Source organism: Capra hircus, chromosome 14, assembly GCF_001704415.2.
Source record: "Capra hircus breed San Clemente chromosome 14, ASM170441v1, whole genome shotgun sequence".
Taxonomy (NCBI): Eukaryota; Metazoa; Chordata; class Mammalia; order Artiodactyla; family Bovidae; genus Capra; species Capra hircus.
This window is the reverse complement of record NC_030821.1, coordinates 18,065,004-18,084,237: the sequence shown is the minus strand read 5'-3', so window position 1 is coordinate 18,084,237 and position 19,234 is coordinate 18,065,004. Positions and strand designations below refer to the sequence as shown.

The window sequence follows — 19,234 nt, the reverse complement described above, 5'->3', positions numbered from 1 at the left end:
CACTGAGCGACTGAACTGAACTGCAGGTACCTTTTAGGGCAGCGTCCTCTAGGTTCCTTTATTCAACATTTGCTAAGCTCCCACCAGCCTGTGCCAGACTCTGAGTATCTATCAGTGTTGGCTCACTCTCAAAACGGTAAAGGTTAGAAAAGGCATGTGCTATTACAAATAGGTTGTTAACCTCAACCTGTGGAGTAATCTCTTGGCTGTTGTGACATGCCTGATCTCCAGCAGACGGCACCAGACCGCCTCTCTGGCTATCCTGTCTCTTTTGGCTGAGTCTTAATGTGTGTGATTTATCCAGTGAGTAAATACAATGTGGTCTGTAAATATTTGAAAAGAGCTTTATTATCCTTTTCTAACAGAATAGATGAGATCATTCACAATACTTATGTGAAGAAAGAAATTACACCATGAAAGGTAAGAGCAGGAACTTATGAAGCAACACCAGGCCTTTTACAAGAACTTTGTAATCCTACAGCTCCGAGTGGTCGGAAGGTGTCCGTCCGCGTTTTTTGCAGAGGAGGAATCTGAAGTCTTCATGAGGCCTTCTCAGCCCATGTGTACAGGGAGAAGTCTGTGTGGAGGGCTGTGTGCCTGCTCCTGCATACTCTGCCCAGAAGTGATGGACTGCTTCTACCCCTACCCTGTTGGCAGAAGTGGTCACCTGGCTCTAACCCATTACAGAGAGGCTGAAAAGTACAGTGTTGTGCGTGCCGAGCGGGGAAGAAAACCACGTACTGGTTAAGAGTGGTAATGCCTGACTAGGGAAGGAACTATTTGTATAACTAAAACTCTGATATTTCTACCATTTCAAGTGCGGCTTCCTGCTGTATCCAGCTGTCATTCCTTCAGGCTTATCACACAAAGCTTATGCTCCACTGATCCTAAGATGAGACGCAGCTCCCCGAGCAGGCTCAGTTAGTTCAACACACACCTTCAACATGCATCTTAATGCCTTTGTGTCTCCTCTTTCCTCTGCCTGCTACATCGTTTTCTCTCATTCAAATGGGCAAACTTGAGCTGCAACATCAACTCCTTGAAACCTTTCCTAACCCTCTCACAGGCAGGCGTGGGCATTCCGCTTGCTCTGAGTAGCCACCCTAAATACCTCAACTTGGATACCAAAGTTGCTAATTTACATTCCTCTGCCTCCTCTAAGCTGTAACTCATACAGGCCAGGCACCATACTCATTATTCTAGTCATATATTTAACACTTTCCATTACACAGCACGGTGCATATGAATTCAAAAGAAAGCCTGTCCAGGTTTGAATCTTAGACTATTTGCTACATTTGTAGTCCTTGTTAATTTACAAAGATTTAACTTAAATTTTCTGTCTTTAATTTCCTGTGTTCTGGTTTAGTCTGTAACAGAGTTGTTATAAAGATTAAACTAGACAACATGTGATAAAGTAGGCACAGTGTCTGGCCAAAAAGTGAAGCTAAAAGTAAATATATGCAATTATTTTTAATTGAAAATATATTTGGCATGTAACAGTGTATACGTTTAAAGTATACATTACTTGATACATTTATATACTACAATATGATGGCCATTGTACTGCTAGTTCACACCTTTATCACATTACATCATTATTTCTCCTTTGTGGTAGGACTAATTAAGCTTCAGTGTCTTAGCAAGTTTGATGTTTATAATATTGTTATCTAAAATCACTATGCTGTATTAGATCCAGGACTTATTTGTCTATTAGTTGTTACTTGGTACCTTAAACAGCACGTCTTCTGTTCGCCACCCTAGCCCCCTGATATGCACCAATCTACACTGCTTTTAGGAATTCAGCTTTAAGATTCCACACATAAGTGATATCATACAGTATGTCTCTGACTTGTCATTGGTATTTTAGAATACCCTAAGGTCCATCCATGTTGTCACAAATGGCAGAATAATATTCCTTTGTGTTTGTGTGTGTGTGTGTATATATATATATTCCATATCTTCTTTATCCATTTATCAGTTGATGAGCACTTTATCGGGTCTGATAAGTTTTCGATCTGAGTTAATTTTTCTGAGTGGAACAGGAGAAGTCCAGTTTCTGTTTTCTGCATTTGTTTGTTCAGTTCTCCCAATATCCTTTGCTGAATAGCCTACCCTTTCCCCACTGGGTGTTTTTGGTTTCCTTGTCTAATACCAGTTGGCATATACGTAGAAGTTTCATTCTGGGGTCTTTATTCCTGTGGTCTGTGTGTCTATTTTTATGCCAGCATCATGCTGTTTTAATTACTGAGGTTTATGGTATAGTTCAAAGTCAGAAAGTATGATGCCTCAGCTTTCTCTTTTCTCTTGTAATTGTTTTGATTGTTGGGGCCTTTAGTGGTTCTAGACAAATTCGGGCGATTTTTTTTCCTATTTCTGTGAAAAATGCCATTTGAATTTTGATAGAGATTGCACTGAATCCCAGAAAGATGGCTTTGGGTAATATGGACATTTTAACACTATTAATTCTTCCAATTCATGAGTGTGGGGATATCTTCCCATTTGTTTGTGCCATCTTTTATTTCTTTCAACAAAGTCTTGTAGTTTTAGTTACATAGTGAAGTGAAGTTGCTCAGTCGTGTCCGACTCTTTGCGACCCCATGGACTGTAGCCTACCTGGCTCCTCTGTCCATGGGATTTTCCAGGCAATTGTACTGGAGTGGATTGCCATTTCCTTCTCCAGGGGATCTTCCCAACCCAGGGATTGAACCCAGTTCTCCCACACTGTAGACAGACGCTTTACCGTCTGAGCCACCAGGGAGGTTACATAGATCTTTCATTAAATTTATTTCTGGTATTTTGCTTTTGATGCTATTGTGTATGCGTGTACATGCTCAGTCGTGTCTGGCTCTTTGTGACCCCATGGACTGTTGCCTGCCAGGCTCCCCTGCCCATGGCATTCTCCAGGCAAGAATACTGGAGTGGGTTACCACGCGTTCCTCTAGGGGATCTTCCCCACCCAGGGATCAAGCCCGCATCTCTCCTGTCTCCTGCATTAGAGGCAGGTTCTTTACTATTAGCACCACCTGTGAAGTCTGTTGTGGGTGGGATAGTTTTATTTTTCAGGTGTTTAATTATTAGTGTATAGAAATGCAACTGATTTCTATGAGTTTGTATCCTGCAACTTTACTAAATTTGTTGATTAGTTCTAACAATATTATTGGTTGAGACTTTGGGATTTTCTAAACTGTCATCCCTTGGTGTCTATGGGGGACTGATTTCTGGAATCCCCACCAATACCAAAATTCATGGATGCATAAGTTCCTTATGAAAAAAATGGTGTAGTACAGTTGGCCCTCTCATGGATTCTGAATCTGTAGATCCAGTCAACCCCAGAAGTCAATCCATGGATAGCAAGGGCCAACTGGATAGAAAATCATATCATCTATCTGCAAATAATGAAAATTTTACTCCTTTCTTTTCAATTTGGATGCCTTTTCTTTCATTGTCTTGCCTGATTGCTCTAGTGAGGATTCCCAATACTAGTATTGAATAAGAACAACTGTCTTGTTCCTAATCTCAGAGGAAGACTTTCAGTTTTTCACTCTTGAGTATGTTTGCTGTGAGCTTGTCACATATGGCTTTTATTATGTTGAGGTATGTTTCTTCTGTATTTAATCTGTTGCAAGGGATGTTGCATTTTGTTATATGCTTTTTTTCTGTACCTACTGAGATGATTGTGAGATTTTTTTTATTCTATTAATATGGTGGATAACATTTATTAACTTGCATATGAACCATTCTTGTAGCCCAAGGATAAATCCCACTTAGTCATATATTTAGATGCTCCTGTGTTGAGTGCATATCCCCATCTTTATGATTGTTATATCTTCTTGTTTATTGACCCCTTTTATTATTACATAATGACTCTCTTCACTTCTTATTGTTTTTGGCTTAAGGTCTATTTTGTCTAATATAAGTATGCTATCACAGTTTTTGTGGTTTCCACCTGTATTGGAATTATCTTCTTCCATCCGTTCATTTTGGGTCTGTGTGTCTTTAAAGTTGAAGTGAATCTCTTGAAGGAAGCACAGAACTGGGTCTTGTTTTTTGGTTTTTTTGGGGGGGTGGGAATGGGTCTTGTTTTTTAATCAACGCAGCCACTCTTTTTAATTGATGAACACATATGTAAGGACCTTCTATCTTACTGTTTTCTGGTGGTTTTTATTTCCATTGTTTCTTTTCCCTCTGCTTGTTTTTTCTTCTTCTGTTTCTTTTTCATTCATTTTTGTCTTTGGAAAGTGGTTTTCCATGACGGTATGCTATGATTCTTTTTAAAATTCTTTCATGAATCTACTCTAGACTTTTGCTTTGTTGATTACCACAAGGCTTACCTAAAACAGCTCACAGATGACAGTCCATATTACACTGATAGCATCTTCCTTTCCTCATGAAATTTCCACCCTCCCCTCCCTTTTATATTTTTGATGTCACAATTATCTTTTTATGTTGTATATTTGTTAACAAATTATAATAGCTATAGTTATTTTTAATACTTTTCCTTTAATTACCTATAATTAAAGTGGCTAATACAGCATCCTATTATAGAATTTTCTAAATTTGAGTACATATTTTTCATCTTTACAGGTATAAAGGTGTTTTCATGTCACTGATAAGCCTCTTTTCATTTCAGCTTGAAGAACTCCTTTTAACATTTCTTGCAAGGCAGGTCTAATGGTGATAAACTCCCTCAGCTTTTGTTTGTCTGAGAAGGTATTTTTTCCTTCATATCTGAATAACTTTGCTAGATGGAGTATTCTTGGTTGGCATTTTTTACCTTTCAACACTTTGAATATGTAGTTCTGCTGTCTCCTAGACTGAGGTTTTGGTGAAAAACCTATTGCTAGTCTAATGGATGTACCTTTGTAGGTTATACTTATACTCCATCGCTCAGTCGTGTCCAACTCTTTGTGACCCAATGGACTGTAGCCTGCCAGGCTCCTCTGTCCATGGGATTTCCCAGGCTAGAATACTCAAGTGGGTTGCCATTTCCTTCTCCATTGTAGCTTACACTCTTTTTTAAACCCCTGGCTGCCTTTAAGATGCTTTGATTTTTGGTAATTTCATTACAGTGTCTTGAAGAAGGCATTTTCACATTTAGATAATAGGGTGATCTATTAACTTTGTGAATTTGGGTGTCCAGGTCTCTCCAGGTTTGGGAAGTTTTCAGCTAATATTTAAGTAAACATTCTGTCCCTTCCCTGTCTGGATTCCCAATTCTCCTAGCATATATCTGCTCTCAAATCCCATAGATCATATATGCTTTCTTTGCGTTATAAATTGTGATTTATTTAAAAATTCTCATCCCCAAGTCATTTACTATCAGAAGAAATGCACTACTGCAGAGGCTCTCCAGTGCATTCTTTATCTCATGCATTGAAATTTTCAGCTCCAGAGTTTAATTCTTTTTTGAGATTTTTTTGGCAAAGACTTAATTTTGTTCATGTATTTTCATTCCTATTATCATTAAGCTATCTTTGAGTTTTCCTGTAACTAACTTTCTTCAAAACAGCCATTTTGAAATTTTTATCAGCTACATCAGAGTATTTTGTGGCTTTGAGCTTAGTTGTTGCAGAATTATTGGTATCTTTTGGGGGTGATATATTTTCTTGATTTTTCATGTTCCTTGTATCTTTGTGTTGCAGTTTCTGTATTTGAAGTAGCAGACCTCTCCTTAAGTCTTTACTGGTTGCCTTTAGACGGTACTGATTGCTGGTGTTCCTTGATTTCTGAATGGGTGGACGTCCTCCACTCTTCTTAGTCGGCCTTGTGGAGGAATTCCGGTGTTTCTTCTTGTTCCTAGAGCTCACCAGAGTGGCTACTGGAAATCTCTCTCTTGTTTTCTGGAAGGTAGTGTTATATACATCTCCAACTGCAATTTCTCTCTTACCTGCACACCCTGGTCCACTCTTCTGTGAATCCTCCAACTACTGGGCTTGCTCTCACTGCCTGCACACTCAGGGGCATGCCACAGAATGGAAGGGGGTGTGGGGTTAGCACTTGGGGATGCCCACAGACCCAGTGGAGAGAACCCTTGAGTAGGGTACTCCCGGAGACTTGTGGGCAGACTTCCTGCTGAAGTCCTGAAGCAGTCTGCAGGAACCGTGCTCCTTTCATGCCCTTGATATTCTTGCCTGCTTCCTTTACCTCCTCTTCCCTTCCTTCCGTCATGGAAGTCCCACCTCCGGACTGCTGGTGCTGCTGCGGAGAAACAAGTGTCTCCAGGCGTGACCCCAACAGTTGGGACGGCCCACTGCTTCCCACGCCTCCACGAGGGAGGCTGTCCCCTGCAGCTAGTACTTGGTGTGTACCTGTTTCCTTTTTATGTTTCTACTATACAGTTACTAACACACTCCCTCATTTGCTTATACAAAAAAACTATTATTCAAAAGGAGAAAACTATTTTTTTTTTTTGCTTGAAGACTAGAGTTAAATACCCATCACAGTAGATTTTCATTTATGAACTTAAGAAAGAGTAGTTTAGAAGAACAATGCGGGGGGCAGGGGCTTCCCTGGTGGCTCAGTGGTAAAGAATCTGCTGGCCCAATGCACGAGACATGGATTGCATCCCTGGTCTGGGAAGATCCCACGTGCCAAGGAGCAACCAAGCCCATGCGCCACAAGTACTGAGCCGACGTTCTAGAGCCTGGGAGCCACAACTACTGAAGCCCACACGCCCCACAGCCCCTGCTGCACAGCAAGAGAAGCCACGCCAGGCGAAGCCTGCGCACCTCGACTGGAGGAAAGTCCACGCAGCAACGAAGACCCAGCACAGCGGGAAATAAATACATAAATATTTTAAGGAAAAATGGCCATTTGAAACCATTTCCCCACAACACTTTAAATATTCTTTAATTATTAAATATTAGATAAAATAATAATGCATGTGGCAATAATGAATGCGATAGTCTTCTTTCATCTGCTCTTCTGAAGAACAAGAGAATGCTCCAGAAAAAAGAGAACCGACCCAAGACCACAGGAATAAATGACAGCACACTGAGAGAGGCCGGAGAGGTTTACCGTCAGAAACACCTTTACGACAGCACACTGAGAGAAGCCGGAGAGGTTTACTGTAAGAAACACCTTTACGACAGCACACTGAGAGAGGCTGGAGAGTTTTACTGTAAGAAATACCTTTACGACAGCACACTGAGAGAGGCCTGAGAGTTTTATTGTCAGAAATATCTTTACTTTGACCCAAGTAACAAGTGAGCTCTCAATATAAAGAGATCTTCATTTTCCCTTTTGCACTAAGGGAATAAATATGATCATGCTTAAAGGAGGAGGGGACAAAAGAGGGAGAAGTAATTTAAAATGTTTGGGGGAAATGTGTGAGTGACAATTCAAATAGAAATGCAGGCTTGGTTGATTTTATACAGTGGTGGTTCTGTTATTGCTTATATAAACAACACATAAGGGAAACCCGCCTTTAAAAATCTAGTAATAGAATTTTTGGCAATTTCTGTTCTTAATTAGTAGGCAATACTTCCATATTAGAAAAAAATAGGTTCCTCTTATAGCGCTAAATAACCACATTTAATAATCATTTCATATTATAGACTTAAATGTTGTGTTTCATCTTAGAGGCCTGTCATCCACAAGTAATATAAAATGGGATTTATATATATCTTAGCAGGAAATAAAGATGATGTAATAATCACTGTTAATGATTTTCACTTTTAAAAATGAACTATAAAGAAATGACATTTCTATCAAACTTAAGAGGACTGCTTCATAGCCCAAAGAAGTAGAATTTAACTCAAAATTTTAACAAGTCATTAAGAGAAAATGTATAATATAAATTAAAATGCATCTTAACAAGTTCCAAATATACTTATTATTAAATATAAAGATGTTAGCTCTGGTACATAAGAAAATATTTACAACTAATAAAAAGCAGATTGTAGAATATACGTGTTCTGTGTATAAAAATAAGTAAAATATTTTATAGTCCAGACCAAGGGATCTTTTCTAAGCCAGGTTTTATCCATGCAACTCTATTACAATACCATCTCACTGGCATTACCGGAACACATACATACATGGAAGAAATCTAACCATTATCTTGATTTAAAGATCATAGTGCCTTTTGAGGGCCTGTACATCTTCTAAAGTAAAATGTTTGTTTGGTGCATCTGAGAGGTCATCAAAGAGCTGCTTAATCTGTTCCTTTTGGCCTTTGCTAATTAGTGTCAACATCATCTGCAATAAGGGAAAAAATTATATCAGCTTATAAATGAACATTGTGAAGTTATAAAAACCCTAAAAGAATCTATCTCCACGAATGAGATATTTTTGCCACTTACCTTAAACCTTTCTGCTTTGCTCAGATATAAAAGATGCTGATACACCAAGGAGGGATCTTTATCAATAAGATGACTTTTCAGAGATTGGAGGAGGAGGAGGAATGTGTCCCCTTCAAGTTTGTTACTCAACAACACTGGCAAATCTTTCGGTTCAGTGATGGCTAGCAGGTGTGCGCAGGCTCCTTGATCTTTCCTCGTGCTGATGGCGTTTATAACCTGACCAAATTCGTAGGCATTGTTAGGCTTGGAGATCAGCAGTTTCTCATAGAGCTCCTGTGGCCCGTTGCTGGTGTCCCCCTTCTCAGAAGCAAGGCTGTCCATGGGGACCTCCTTCGAGGTCCCCTCAGGCTCTTCCTGATGGCCTTCACTCACCTGCAGGAGGAGAAGAATTACACCAGGACCCAGACAGCAGTGCCTGCACACCCCCCCAGGTTACTTTCATTAAAACAGGAAGGAACTGAAAAACACCATGGGCTGCATTTTAGTCAAGTTCTGAGTGAAAAATATATAATTTGCAATAAATCATAAAATCTACTTATTTTTTAGGAAGAGAAGTTTTAAAGTCTAAGCATCCATTCATAAAAGTATTCTTTTTTTAAGGTTTAACATTTTTTTTGACATTGAGAATATGACCATGAAATTTTTATAATTTTCCATGAGTAAAAGCTGCTGTGTAAAAGAAGACCTATAACAACTTTGTATCTCTTCATGACAGATTTTATATTTACTTATTTCCTTATATTTGATAGGGACTTGAACTTACATTTTTCAGTTCTCTTAAAAAGAGTTTTTTTCTTCCCTCCTTAGTGGGGAAAAAACTCCCTTGCTTCTTTCACATATTAGCCTCCTACTCTTAGTGGAAATGTTAGATGATAGGTAGGTTGATATGAGCATTCATGAATACATAGGGATCCACAAGCTGACATTCTTCACTAAAGGCTACAACACAAGGCACTGGGTTATCTGAAATCACAAAGGCAGGTTTGGTTCTAGGTGGGCCAGGACCCCTGATGAGGCTGATCTTATTTACAAATACTAAGAAAGGTCTGAACTGATCAGGAACTTCTCTGGGTGTGGTGTGCAGGACGCTGAAACTGAATCAGTCCTCTAGGGTTCTTCAGGTCAACCAGGAAGCAAAGCTCAGTGGTCACAGGCTCACAGGGCAACCTGGAGTGGAAGCAATAAAGCCACAGGCCAGGTGGCATGGAGGGAGAGGAGCACAGAAAGAAAGAATGCATACACCCAACAGGTTCTTAAATCCAAGGTGGAAATGCAATGGCCAGTTATCACAACAAAAGAAAAATTTTGTCATTATAATCTGTTAAAATGTCTTCACTGAATACTAGGATAAAAATACAGAATTTTTAAAATTCATAGGAATATGACCTCAGAATCCCATGAGTATAGGATCTCCAAAAGAGTACTTTCAGAGATAATCAAATACACATACCTCTTGAATCTCAATTTTCCTTCTCTCCTTTTCTTTGTTGAATGATGCTGTATTATCCTTAATATTAAGGATTCTGGTTATCTCTTCCAGTTCCATTTTTGCCTCAACAATACTTGGGTCTAGTAGGAGAACTTTATTGAGATCGTTTAAACTTTTCTGATAATTCTGAAAGCAGGAGGGCAGAGAAAATAATTCTCATAAATAAAAGGACAAGGGGCACAGATGAGCCTGAATGGGAGATTGGTGAGGTAAGTACACAGAGCGTGTGCAGTAGGTTCCCATTGAAAGAAGTCAGGCCTATGTAATCCATAACACAAAAGGGGCTTCCCAGGTGGCTCAGTGATAAAGGATTCACCTGCCAATTCAGGAGACTCAAATTTGATCCCTGGGTCAGCAAGATTCCCTGGAGGAGGGCATGGCAACCTACTCCAGTGTTCTTGCCTGGAGAATCCCATGGACAGAGGAGCCTGGTGGGCTACAGTCCACAGGGTCACAAAGAGTCGGACACGACTGAGCAACTGAGCGCACAAACACACATAACACAGAAGAGTGAGCACAGAACCTGGAGTCAGAAATTAAATCTTGTATTACCACAGCTTTCACTGTCCTTGACACACAGGCACTGTCTACTAAATGAATAAATGAAAGAAGCAACAGCCTCATATCAGCACCTACTGGCAGCAAAAACTTGAGCTAGATCCCACATCACCTTTCTGGGCTTCAGTTTTCTCATCTTTAAAACAGAAATAACAAAAGATTCTTCATTCTAGTTTTCACAGAGTTATGCCAAGTAATAAATGAATTAATAAAATGTGAGTGGCTTAACACCTACAAAGAGCTGGACAAATCTTAGTTGTTACCATAATATCCTATTCCATGACACCCTTGGAGTTGTAAGCTGTCCAGACAGGCTAGAGTCAACATTTATTCTTCCATAAAGAGTCAGGCAATACCTTGGAGAGGTAGAAGGGAATGAAAAGTGTTGTGTTTAACCAAAGAATGCACAGAATCTGGTGGCAGAGAAGGACACCACAAAATCAGCCCGCTGGTGAGAGGCCATATTCTAGAACTATAGACCAGACTCATGTTCTGATTAAGCCAAAATTAATTCTGTGAGGAGGCGAAGAATTCCAGTGATGTGTAACCTCTCAAGTATCTGTGACTTATAATGATAGCATGCGCTGGACACGAAGCGCAGGTAAAATGAGTTAGTGGTTATGTGACATTCCTGGGGGACGAGCTGTAAGGACACAGCCCTTCCCACTCCACCCAGCAATATACCAGAGCAAGAGCGATGTGCTTAAAGGGAGAGCCTTAAACCGCTCTAACTTATTGTTTAAAAAAGGCGAATTATTTACGAACTATATAGTACATCAGTACTATTGACAACCAATCTGCACACAGCAATGTGTCACCAGAGCACAGTCAGAGCCTGCTTCAAGAAAACCAGTGGCCCTGTGTCTCCATCCCGGGTGTTCAGGCAGGGAGGGAACCATGTGGAAAGGCACAGGGCTGGGGCGGCGGGGCAGGCGGAGTGGGGACTAGTCTTCCTTCTCCGCATTTTATTCCCACAACCGCCCTCTAAATACTAACTTTTACTGTCCCCATTTAAAGACGAGGAAACCGAGGCACAGAAAGATGATCTGTGAGATGATCGAGGCAGCAATGAGCAGAAGGCGGGTGTGAGGATGGTTGCGGAGCTCAAGGGAGAGGCCTGAAAATGGAGCCTTGGAAATGGAGGGTCACCACCGAGGCGTGGACATGACTCTTTTTCCATCCGTTCAAGGACAGTTCGTGCCTAAAGAACCAATCTGTTTGGTTAGAAGAAAAACTAAGAAAGCAAGAAATACACTTCGATAAATGATAAACAGAGGCAGGCAGGGTGGAGAGAGGGCCCGAGAGGAGGAAGGGCCGGACAGCCACAGGGTGGGGGGTGCAGAGGAGGGGCCCGGCCACCGGGTCAACACAGTGTCAGAGCAGACGGGTCACTGGTGCTCCGTGTGCTGTGGGCTGGGACATGGAGGGGGAGCAGACAGCGGGGCCTGGGCCCTCATGGAAGCTCATATCTTATGAGGGAAAGCAATAATAAGACGAGGGTATAGACGAATAAATAAAGTAAGTGTGTGTGCACTGTCATTTATGCAAGTAAGAAAAGCAAGGGTTGAGATGGATGCTAACAGGGGCAGGAGTCTCCTTTGATACTGCTTGTCAGAGCAGAGGAGACTGGAAGGGAAGCCAGCCCCTGGAGTGGAGGGCAGAGCTCCCACACAGAGCAAAGTGGCTCCTGCAAAAAAGGAGGACAGGAAGAGATGCTAATGACCTTAGTAGGCCTGGAAAAAAAAGATCAATCACATATGTCTGTGACAACATTTACTATTAATAAATGTGCTTAAACTACAATAACAACAATTACTTTAGATGATGTTACTGTTTTCGATACTTTGGGCCTGCTGGCGTCCCCGATGGCTGTCAGTTCCCAAGGGCAGGCTACATGTCTCACCACCTCTATGCTCCCACAGCCCAGCACACGCGTGGCACTTGAGAGAGTAAACAAACTGTAACTGAAACCAAGATGCTCAGTTACCTTTTCTTATGAAGAGCAGCTGAACAGGAAGAAAAGCCCTGTACTTCCCTGGTGGCCCAGCGGTTAAGAATCCGCCTGCCAATGCAAGGGACGTGGGTTTGATCCCTGGTCTGGGAAGATCCCACATGCCATGAGGCAACTGAGCCTGTGTGCCGATCACCGAGCCCGCGTGCCCTAGGGTCTGTGCTCTGCAACAAGAGAAGCCACAGGAGTGAGAAACCAACACACCGCAACTAGGCAGGAGCCCCACTTTCCGCAACTAGAGAAAGCCAGCATACAGCAATGAAGACCCCGTGCAGCCAAACATAAACTATATAGAGAAAAAAAAAGGAAAGCTCTGTAGTTGTCAAACCTGGCACACACACACACACAAATTAAAGCCAGCTAGAAAACAAAATAATATGAGAAAGCAGAGTTTAGCTCAGAAGCACAGGCAAGGCCCTGCTCCCTGTGGGCCCATAGGCTACCTCCTCACCAGTCAGACAGAGGAAGCCAGTCCAGGTGTGAGTTCTGATGCATTTTATAAACAGCCTTTGAAGGTACTCAAATTCACCTGGCACATAACTCAAACCACAGGGGATATAGATAAAGCTATGAGAGATGGAGCCAGAAAAACAAGCTGCCAGTCTCACACTCTACCAGGGTAGGATCACTAAAAGTTGGGATTCTCTTTCTGCATCATAATGCAGTTTCCAGAATTCATTCCAAGGAAGTATAAAATTCCAGTCTTTCACACAGTGAGGCAGCCAGTATGGGATAAACCTGCTCTAAGAGTCTGGAATAATGATATAGAAGCTCATGAGTCACACAGATCATGACTGCCTCATGGACCCAATCCATTAAGTTCAAAAACAATTCAGTAAACTTTCAAGAAGCCTCGTTTAATTCATGGTGCCACACCACCTGCCCCCCCAACCAGGAGATCTTTCTGTGAGGTTTACAAATGAGTATGTTGTTAACAAACAAAAGAGAAGCGGGGTGGGGGCGGTGGCGGGGGGGTGGGGGGGGCGCGTGGTGGCGGTGGTCAGGTGGCCTGAGCATCAGGAATAGGGCAAACACACTGGGCGTCCAGGGCCGCCGTGGAGCTGCTGGGCTGGCGAATGGGGCAGCCAAGCGCCAGAGGAGGACATGGCCCACTTTCACCAGGACAGAAGCTCCTACACGTGGGACATTTCTGGACCTTGCCCTCTGCACGTCTTCGACTGGCTGTTCATCTATATCCTTTATAACAAAAGGAGGGGCCGTGGAGGGGAGGCAGGGCAGCAGCATGGCTGAGGGGTCGTGACGGGTCATCCTGCCTCAGTACGGGTGTCACTCCACTGCAACCAGAGGGGATCTAGGCCCTAGAAAAGCCTGAGTGCTCAGAGCACACAAGCACACATCCTCATCTGATACAGGACACAAAAAACATGGCCACCCTCTTTCAACAAAACCTAGGTTTTATGGAGTTAAAAGAATGCTCTCAAACTCAGTACGGTCAACACTCTGCCCGCAAACCTCTCCCTCCTGCTGTACACCCTCCCTCATCACACTGCACCACACGTATCACAGCCACCCAAGACAGAAGCCGGGACACGGCCCCAGGATTCATCCGAAGGAAGCGGAAACTCTAACTCAAAAGGACACTCCCACGCTCACTGCAGCATTATTTGCAACAGCAGCCTAAGTGTCCATCGATGAATGAATGGATAAAGAGAATGTGGTATATCCACACAGCGGAATATTATTCAGCCATTAAAAAGGCAAGTCTTGCCATTTGTGACAACATGATGGACTTTGAAGGCATCATGCTAAGTAAAATTGGTCATAGAGAGAAAGACAATTACCATATGATCTCTTATATGTGGAGTCCCAAAACAGAAAAAGTGAAGTTGCTCAGTCGTGTCTGACTCTTTGCAACCCCGTGGGCTTGTAGCCTGCAGGCTTCTCCGTCCATGGGATTTTCCAGGCAAGAGTACTGGAGTGGGTTGCCATTTCCTTCTCCAGGGGATCTTCCTGACCCAGGGATCGAACCCAGGTCTTTCACCTTGCAGACAGACGCTTTACCCTCTGAGCCAGTCCCCAGACCTGGCTAAAAAAAAAAAAGTAAACCCAACAATGAAAAACAACCTGAACTCACAGAAACAGAGAACAAAAATAGTGGTTGCAGAGGAAAGGTGGGGGTTGGGGAGTAGAAGATGGGCAGAATGGTCAAAGATGTTCAGAAGGTATGAAATTTCAGTTACGAAATAAGCCATGGAGATGTGATGTACAGCATGATGACAAGAGGTAATAATAGCATATTGTACATTTGAGAGTCTCTGAGAGAATAAATCTTGAAAGTTCTCATCACAAGAAAAAAATGTGTTAACTGTATGGTGAACTCAGAGAAGGAAATGGCAACCCACGCCAGTGTTCTTGCCTGGAGAATCCCAGGAATGGGGGAGCCTGGTGGGCTGCCATCTAGGGGTCACACAGCATCGGACATGACTGAAGTGACTTAGCAGCAGCAGTATGGTGAACTAAACATACTGTGATCATCTGATCATTTCACAATACATACAAATATCAAATCACTGTGCTGTACATCTGATACTAATGCAAAATGTCAATTATATCTCAATTAAAAAAAACTTTAAAGAAGAAAAAAAAAGTCAATGATCTGTACACTTACAATGCGCAAACTTCACTGTATTAAACTTTAATCAGATTCTTTAAAAATACCATTGCAGGAAATGCCATTTCCCAGAATGTTCTGAGTTTTGTGTTATTTTCTACAAATGAAAATGTTCACTTGAGTTTTCCACACAGAAGCAGCAGCATCAAGAAAAGTGTAATTATATAAACCTTCTTTGAAAATAATGGCGTGGTTTTCTTGGAGAAGAATGCTGTCCTATGGCCTCATAGGGACCACTTGCCAGTTTAAGGCTCAAATCACATGAACTGCCGCCTCTGCTGCGTCTCTGCCAGTGTCCACGGGTGAACACCTCTTCTGTCCCGTTCCTTCCTCCCCACCCCGCCACAGACAACCCCAGCCCTCTGCCCGAGGAATCCAGCAGCATTGCCGATGGCCTTCAGTAACTCAGCAACCTTCCTATCCCTTACAGTGGGCCTATTCTAACGACACTCCTCAGAAAATCAGGAAATAAATCATCATTTTTGAGCTGGAAAGAATCTTAGAAATCTGCGGCATCTTCCTAGATTTCAGGATTGGTGACTACAGAACCAGGCTTAAACAGGATACTGCCATGCCCATTCCTCAAGCCCACAATTTATGTTCATTGAAAGCATGTGATTTGTTCAAAGATGACCCTGACATATGAAAACGAAGATTTCCTCACCTTGAGCCCTTTGTGAGCAAGGGCTCGTCTATAGCAAGCTTTGACATTCCCGTGATCCATCTGAAGGGCCTGGTCACAGTCCTGCTTTGCCTCTTCAAACTGGCCCAGCTTCAAGTAACAGAGGGCTCTGGTGTAATGAAATGGAACTCAGCATTATGAAAGGTAAAAACAACACATCCATAAATCTGGGCAGCTAATAGAAATCAGAAAATAACTAAGTAAGTCTGTTTTGATACCACAGCTGCTGCAATTGAAACCTAACATTTTTTTTTTCTCCAGTGATGGCATTTTCTAGCAATACTTGCAATTAGGGACCCTGGGGATACCACTGCAATCAAAACAGTCCAGGCCCTCAAGGAGGCTGCAGTCTAGGGGAAGAGACAGTCTGTTAAAAGCAGCAAATGCAGGGAAATCTGTCAAGGATGCTCTGGGAACACAGAGCTGAGAGTCTCTTCAGACTTGGTGAAGCTGAAGTGAAGGGATAGTCAGGGAAGACTTCCCAGAAGAAGGGACATTTAAGTTGAAGCCCAGAGTATGTGCGCAGTGAGTATTATCCAATGGGAAGGCACCGGGCTGAGACTTAAGGTGGAGGGAGGGCACACAGTGCGCAGAGTTCGACAGTAACAGAGAACCTGGCGCTCCTGGCACTATGGCAGGAGTTGGGGGGGGGGGAGTTTGGGGAGGGGGAGGCCAGACAGGAAGGGCCTGGCAGGAGGCTGAGCTTTATCCAGCACTTCATGGAGTCTGGTGATGGGTTTTTAAGGTTTTCCCAGGTGGTGCTAGTGGTAAAGAATCCACCTGCCAACGCAGGAGACGTGAGAGACACAGGCTCAATCCCTGGGTCAGGAAGATCCCCCGGAGGAGGGCATGGCCACCCACTTCAATATTATTGCCTGGTGAATCCCATGGACAGAGGAGCCTGGCGGGCTACAGTCCATGCGGTCTGAAGCGACTTAGTATGCACGATGGGTTTTTAAACAGAGGCGGACCCAATCACTGTGTTTGGGGAAGGTCACTCTAGCTGCCAAGTGGAGAATCGGAAGGGACGAGGCTGTGCAGGGAACACCTGGGAGGGTGCGGCAGACAGTGAGGGGGAGTTGGTGACAGCCAGAGCGGGACTGAAAGGGAGTGGGGACAGCAAGGAGTTTAGAAGTCCTAGAAGAGTTGAGGAGTCAGGACACCTGCACTGCATGGACGGACAAGGGAGGCGTGGGTCAAGGGTGAGAACCCATCATGAGCGCAGAAGGCAGGGCTGCGGCGCTCAGGTCCAGGGCTCAGAGACAGAGATCAGTCAGTTCAGTCGCTCAGTCATGTCTGACTCTTTGTGACCCCGCAGACTGCAGCTCGCCAGGCTTGCCTGTCCATCACCGACTCCCACAGCTTGCTCAAACTCATGTCCACAGAGATGTGGGGCTCAGAACTGGAAGGTGGTAAATGGAGCTGGGGAGAAGATGAAATGGGCCAGTGGCTATTAGAGCAAAAAAGGGATCTACACCTTTAGAAGCCCAAGAACAGCAGGGAAAGAAAAGCCTAAAAAAAAAAAAGAGAAGAAAAGCCTTAGAGAGGGAACAGGGGAGTGCCAGGCACGTGAGCAGTCTGCACGAGAGGGGAGGCAGTCTCTGGGGAAAATTAAGAGGCCACTGACGTCCAAGACCACAGAGGCCGAACAGGAGAAGGGCAGAAAAATGCTGGTTTAGTAAGAGAACTTTTCACAAAAGAAGGTTGCCAAAAAGAGGAAAACATGTGCCAAAACAAAACAGTGAGAACTTAAGTTTAAAATATTTTCTGAAACAGCTACAAAAACCCATGCCGAGTCACTATTCTTCAGAACCCATACCTTAATCGTCCTTGTCCCTGAAGACTCTCTACTCCCTAAAAAATCCCCAATCGCTGTATTCCAGGTAACTACCTTTTTCACCATAATGTGAGCAGCGTTCTGGAACAGTCAGCTCATCCCGACTGCCCTCCAGAAGACGCGGACCCTGCCCTCAGCACTTCAAGAGGAAAGGGGCACTGGAGACACTAGCCTGCAAGACAGCTGATTCCCGGTCCCACTCTGGAGGCTGAGGCCTCACACCAGCTGCCTCACACAGGGAGGAGCAGGGAGACCTCACACCAGGGAGGGAAGGGCAGGGAGGCCTCACACCAGGGAGGCAGGGAGGGAGAGGCAGGGAGGCCTCACACCAGGGAGGGAAGGGCAGGGAGGCCTCACACTAGGGAGGCAGGGAGGGAGAGGCAGGGAGGCCTCACACCAGGGAGGGAAGGGCAGGGAGGCCTCACACTAGGGAGGCAGGGAGGAGGGGCGAGGAGGCCTCACACCAGGGAGGGAGGGGCAGCACCAGCCAAGCCAGCAATGGCTGAGCAGGAACCCTAACACAGCCTGTGTCAGCCCTCCCAGCAACAAGACACCAAGATACCTCAGGCTTTCAATCTCTCCTATGGCCTCACTTTTTTTAAAAAAAGAACACTCACTTAAAACAATTTACTGTATATACCAAATTCTCGGTCATGGGGAAAAGCTGGCAATTAATCAGTCTATAATTTTCTCATCAAAGATATCAACATAAGAAATAGAGCAAGTGGCAGAGAACTTGCCTGTTTGTGTAAATGGCACATTCCTTGTTGTTAATCTTCAAGCATTCACTGTATTTACTAAGGGCATCTTTATAGTTTTTGTCTTTTACACATTGATTTCCTTCTTCTTTAAGGGTTTTAAATACTTTTTCATCTATGGGACACACAAAAAAAGTGGAATTATTCATACAAGCACCTCTACAAAACTTTAAGTATACTGTAAACTAAGTGACCACAAACCACACAGAGCTAAAGTCTAAATGGAACAAAATTTTATATATGAATTAAAAAGATAAATTGGCTACAAGTAAAAATTTGATTACACAATGACAACACAGTTTTTTCACATTAGAAAATAGAATACAAGCGATTGTATCATCTTATCCATATTGGTATGCCTTCTCTCTGCTGGAAACGGTAACTGTGTTGTGAAAAATGAACCAACAAACCCACTAAAGCCTGAATTAGACCTCTTCCAATAGTCCAAGTTTCCTTGGAAAAACCACACCTCCTCCCCTCTCTGCTCCTGTGGTTTCAGCAAAGCAAACCCCACTCCAGCCCTACCTTTTGGGGTAATAACCTGTGCTTTGCTAACCAGCACATTATACTCCCTTGGCCACAGTCGGCTAATTGGTCAGGGAAGGACCTATGAGAGCCAATGAGTGACAATAAGATTTCTGTGGCAGCTTCTGCTAAGGTGATTCTTGCTTTTCCCTGTGGAACACGAGGATAAAAGGAGGGGCTATTTTGTCATTGTGCAATACAAGGGGAGAATCTGTCTGAGAATGGGGTCAACAGAGCAAGAGAGATGCTAAGACAGAGAGCTCAAGCATAACCTCTTAGCCCTGAATCCAGCCGCCCGGGCAGCTATCCTATCTGTGGACTTGTCCACAAGAGGGGAGCCACTAAACAACCTTTTCTGCTTAAGACATTCATGGTCGGGTTTTCTGTTACCAGCAATCAGAGAGTCCCAGCTGTTACTGTTGCCTATTATCTTGCCGTG

The 19,234-nt window shown here is 43.4% G+C and overlaps 1 protein-coding gene across 1 annotated transcript in view; it reads right to left on the bottom strand.

The window, feature by feature from the left end:
• The window catches only part of SPAG1 (sperm associated antigen 1), an 87,058-nt gene continuing 74,971 nt past the window's right edge, over positions 7,148-19,234 (bottom strand). The window contains exons 16-20 of the mRNA XM_018058084.1: positions 18,253-18,385; positions 15,658-15,784; positions 9,754-9,918; positions 8,304-8,675; positions 7,148-8,199 (exon numbers count right to left, since the gene is read on the bottom strand). Of these exons, the coding sequence (XP_017913573.1) occupies positions 8,068-8,199; positions 8,304-8,675; positions 9,754-9,918; positions 15,658-15,784; positions 18,253-18,385 (929 nt within the window). The 3' untranslated portion in view covers positions 7,148-8,067. The remainder of the gene's footprint in view (positions 8,200-8,303; positions 8,676-9,753; positions 9,919-15,657; positions 15,785-18,252; positions 18,386-19,234) is intronic.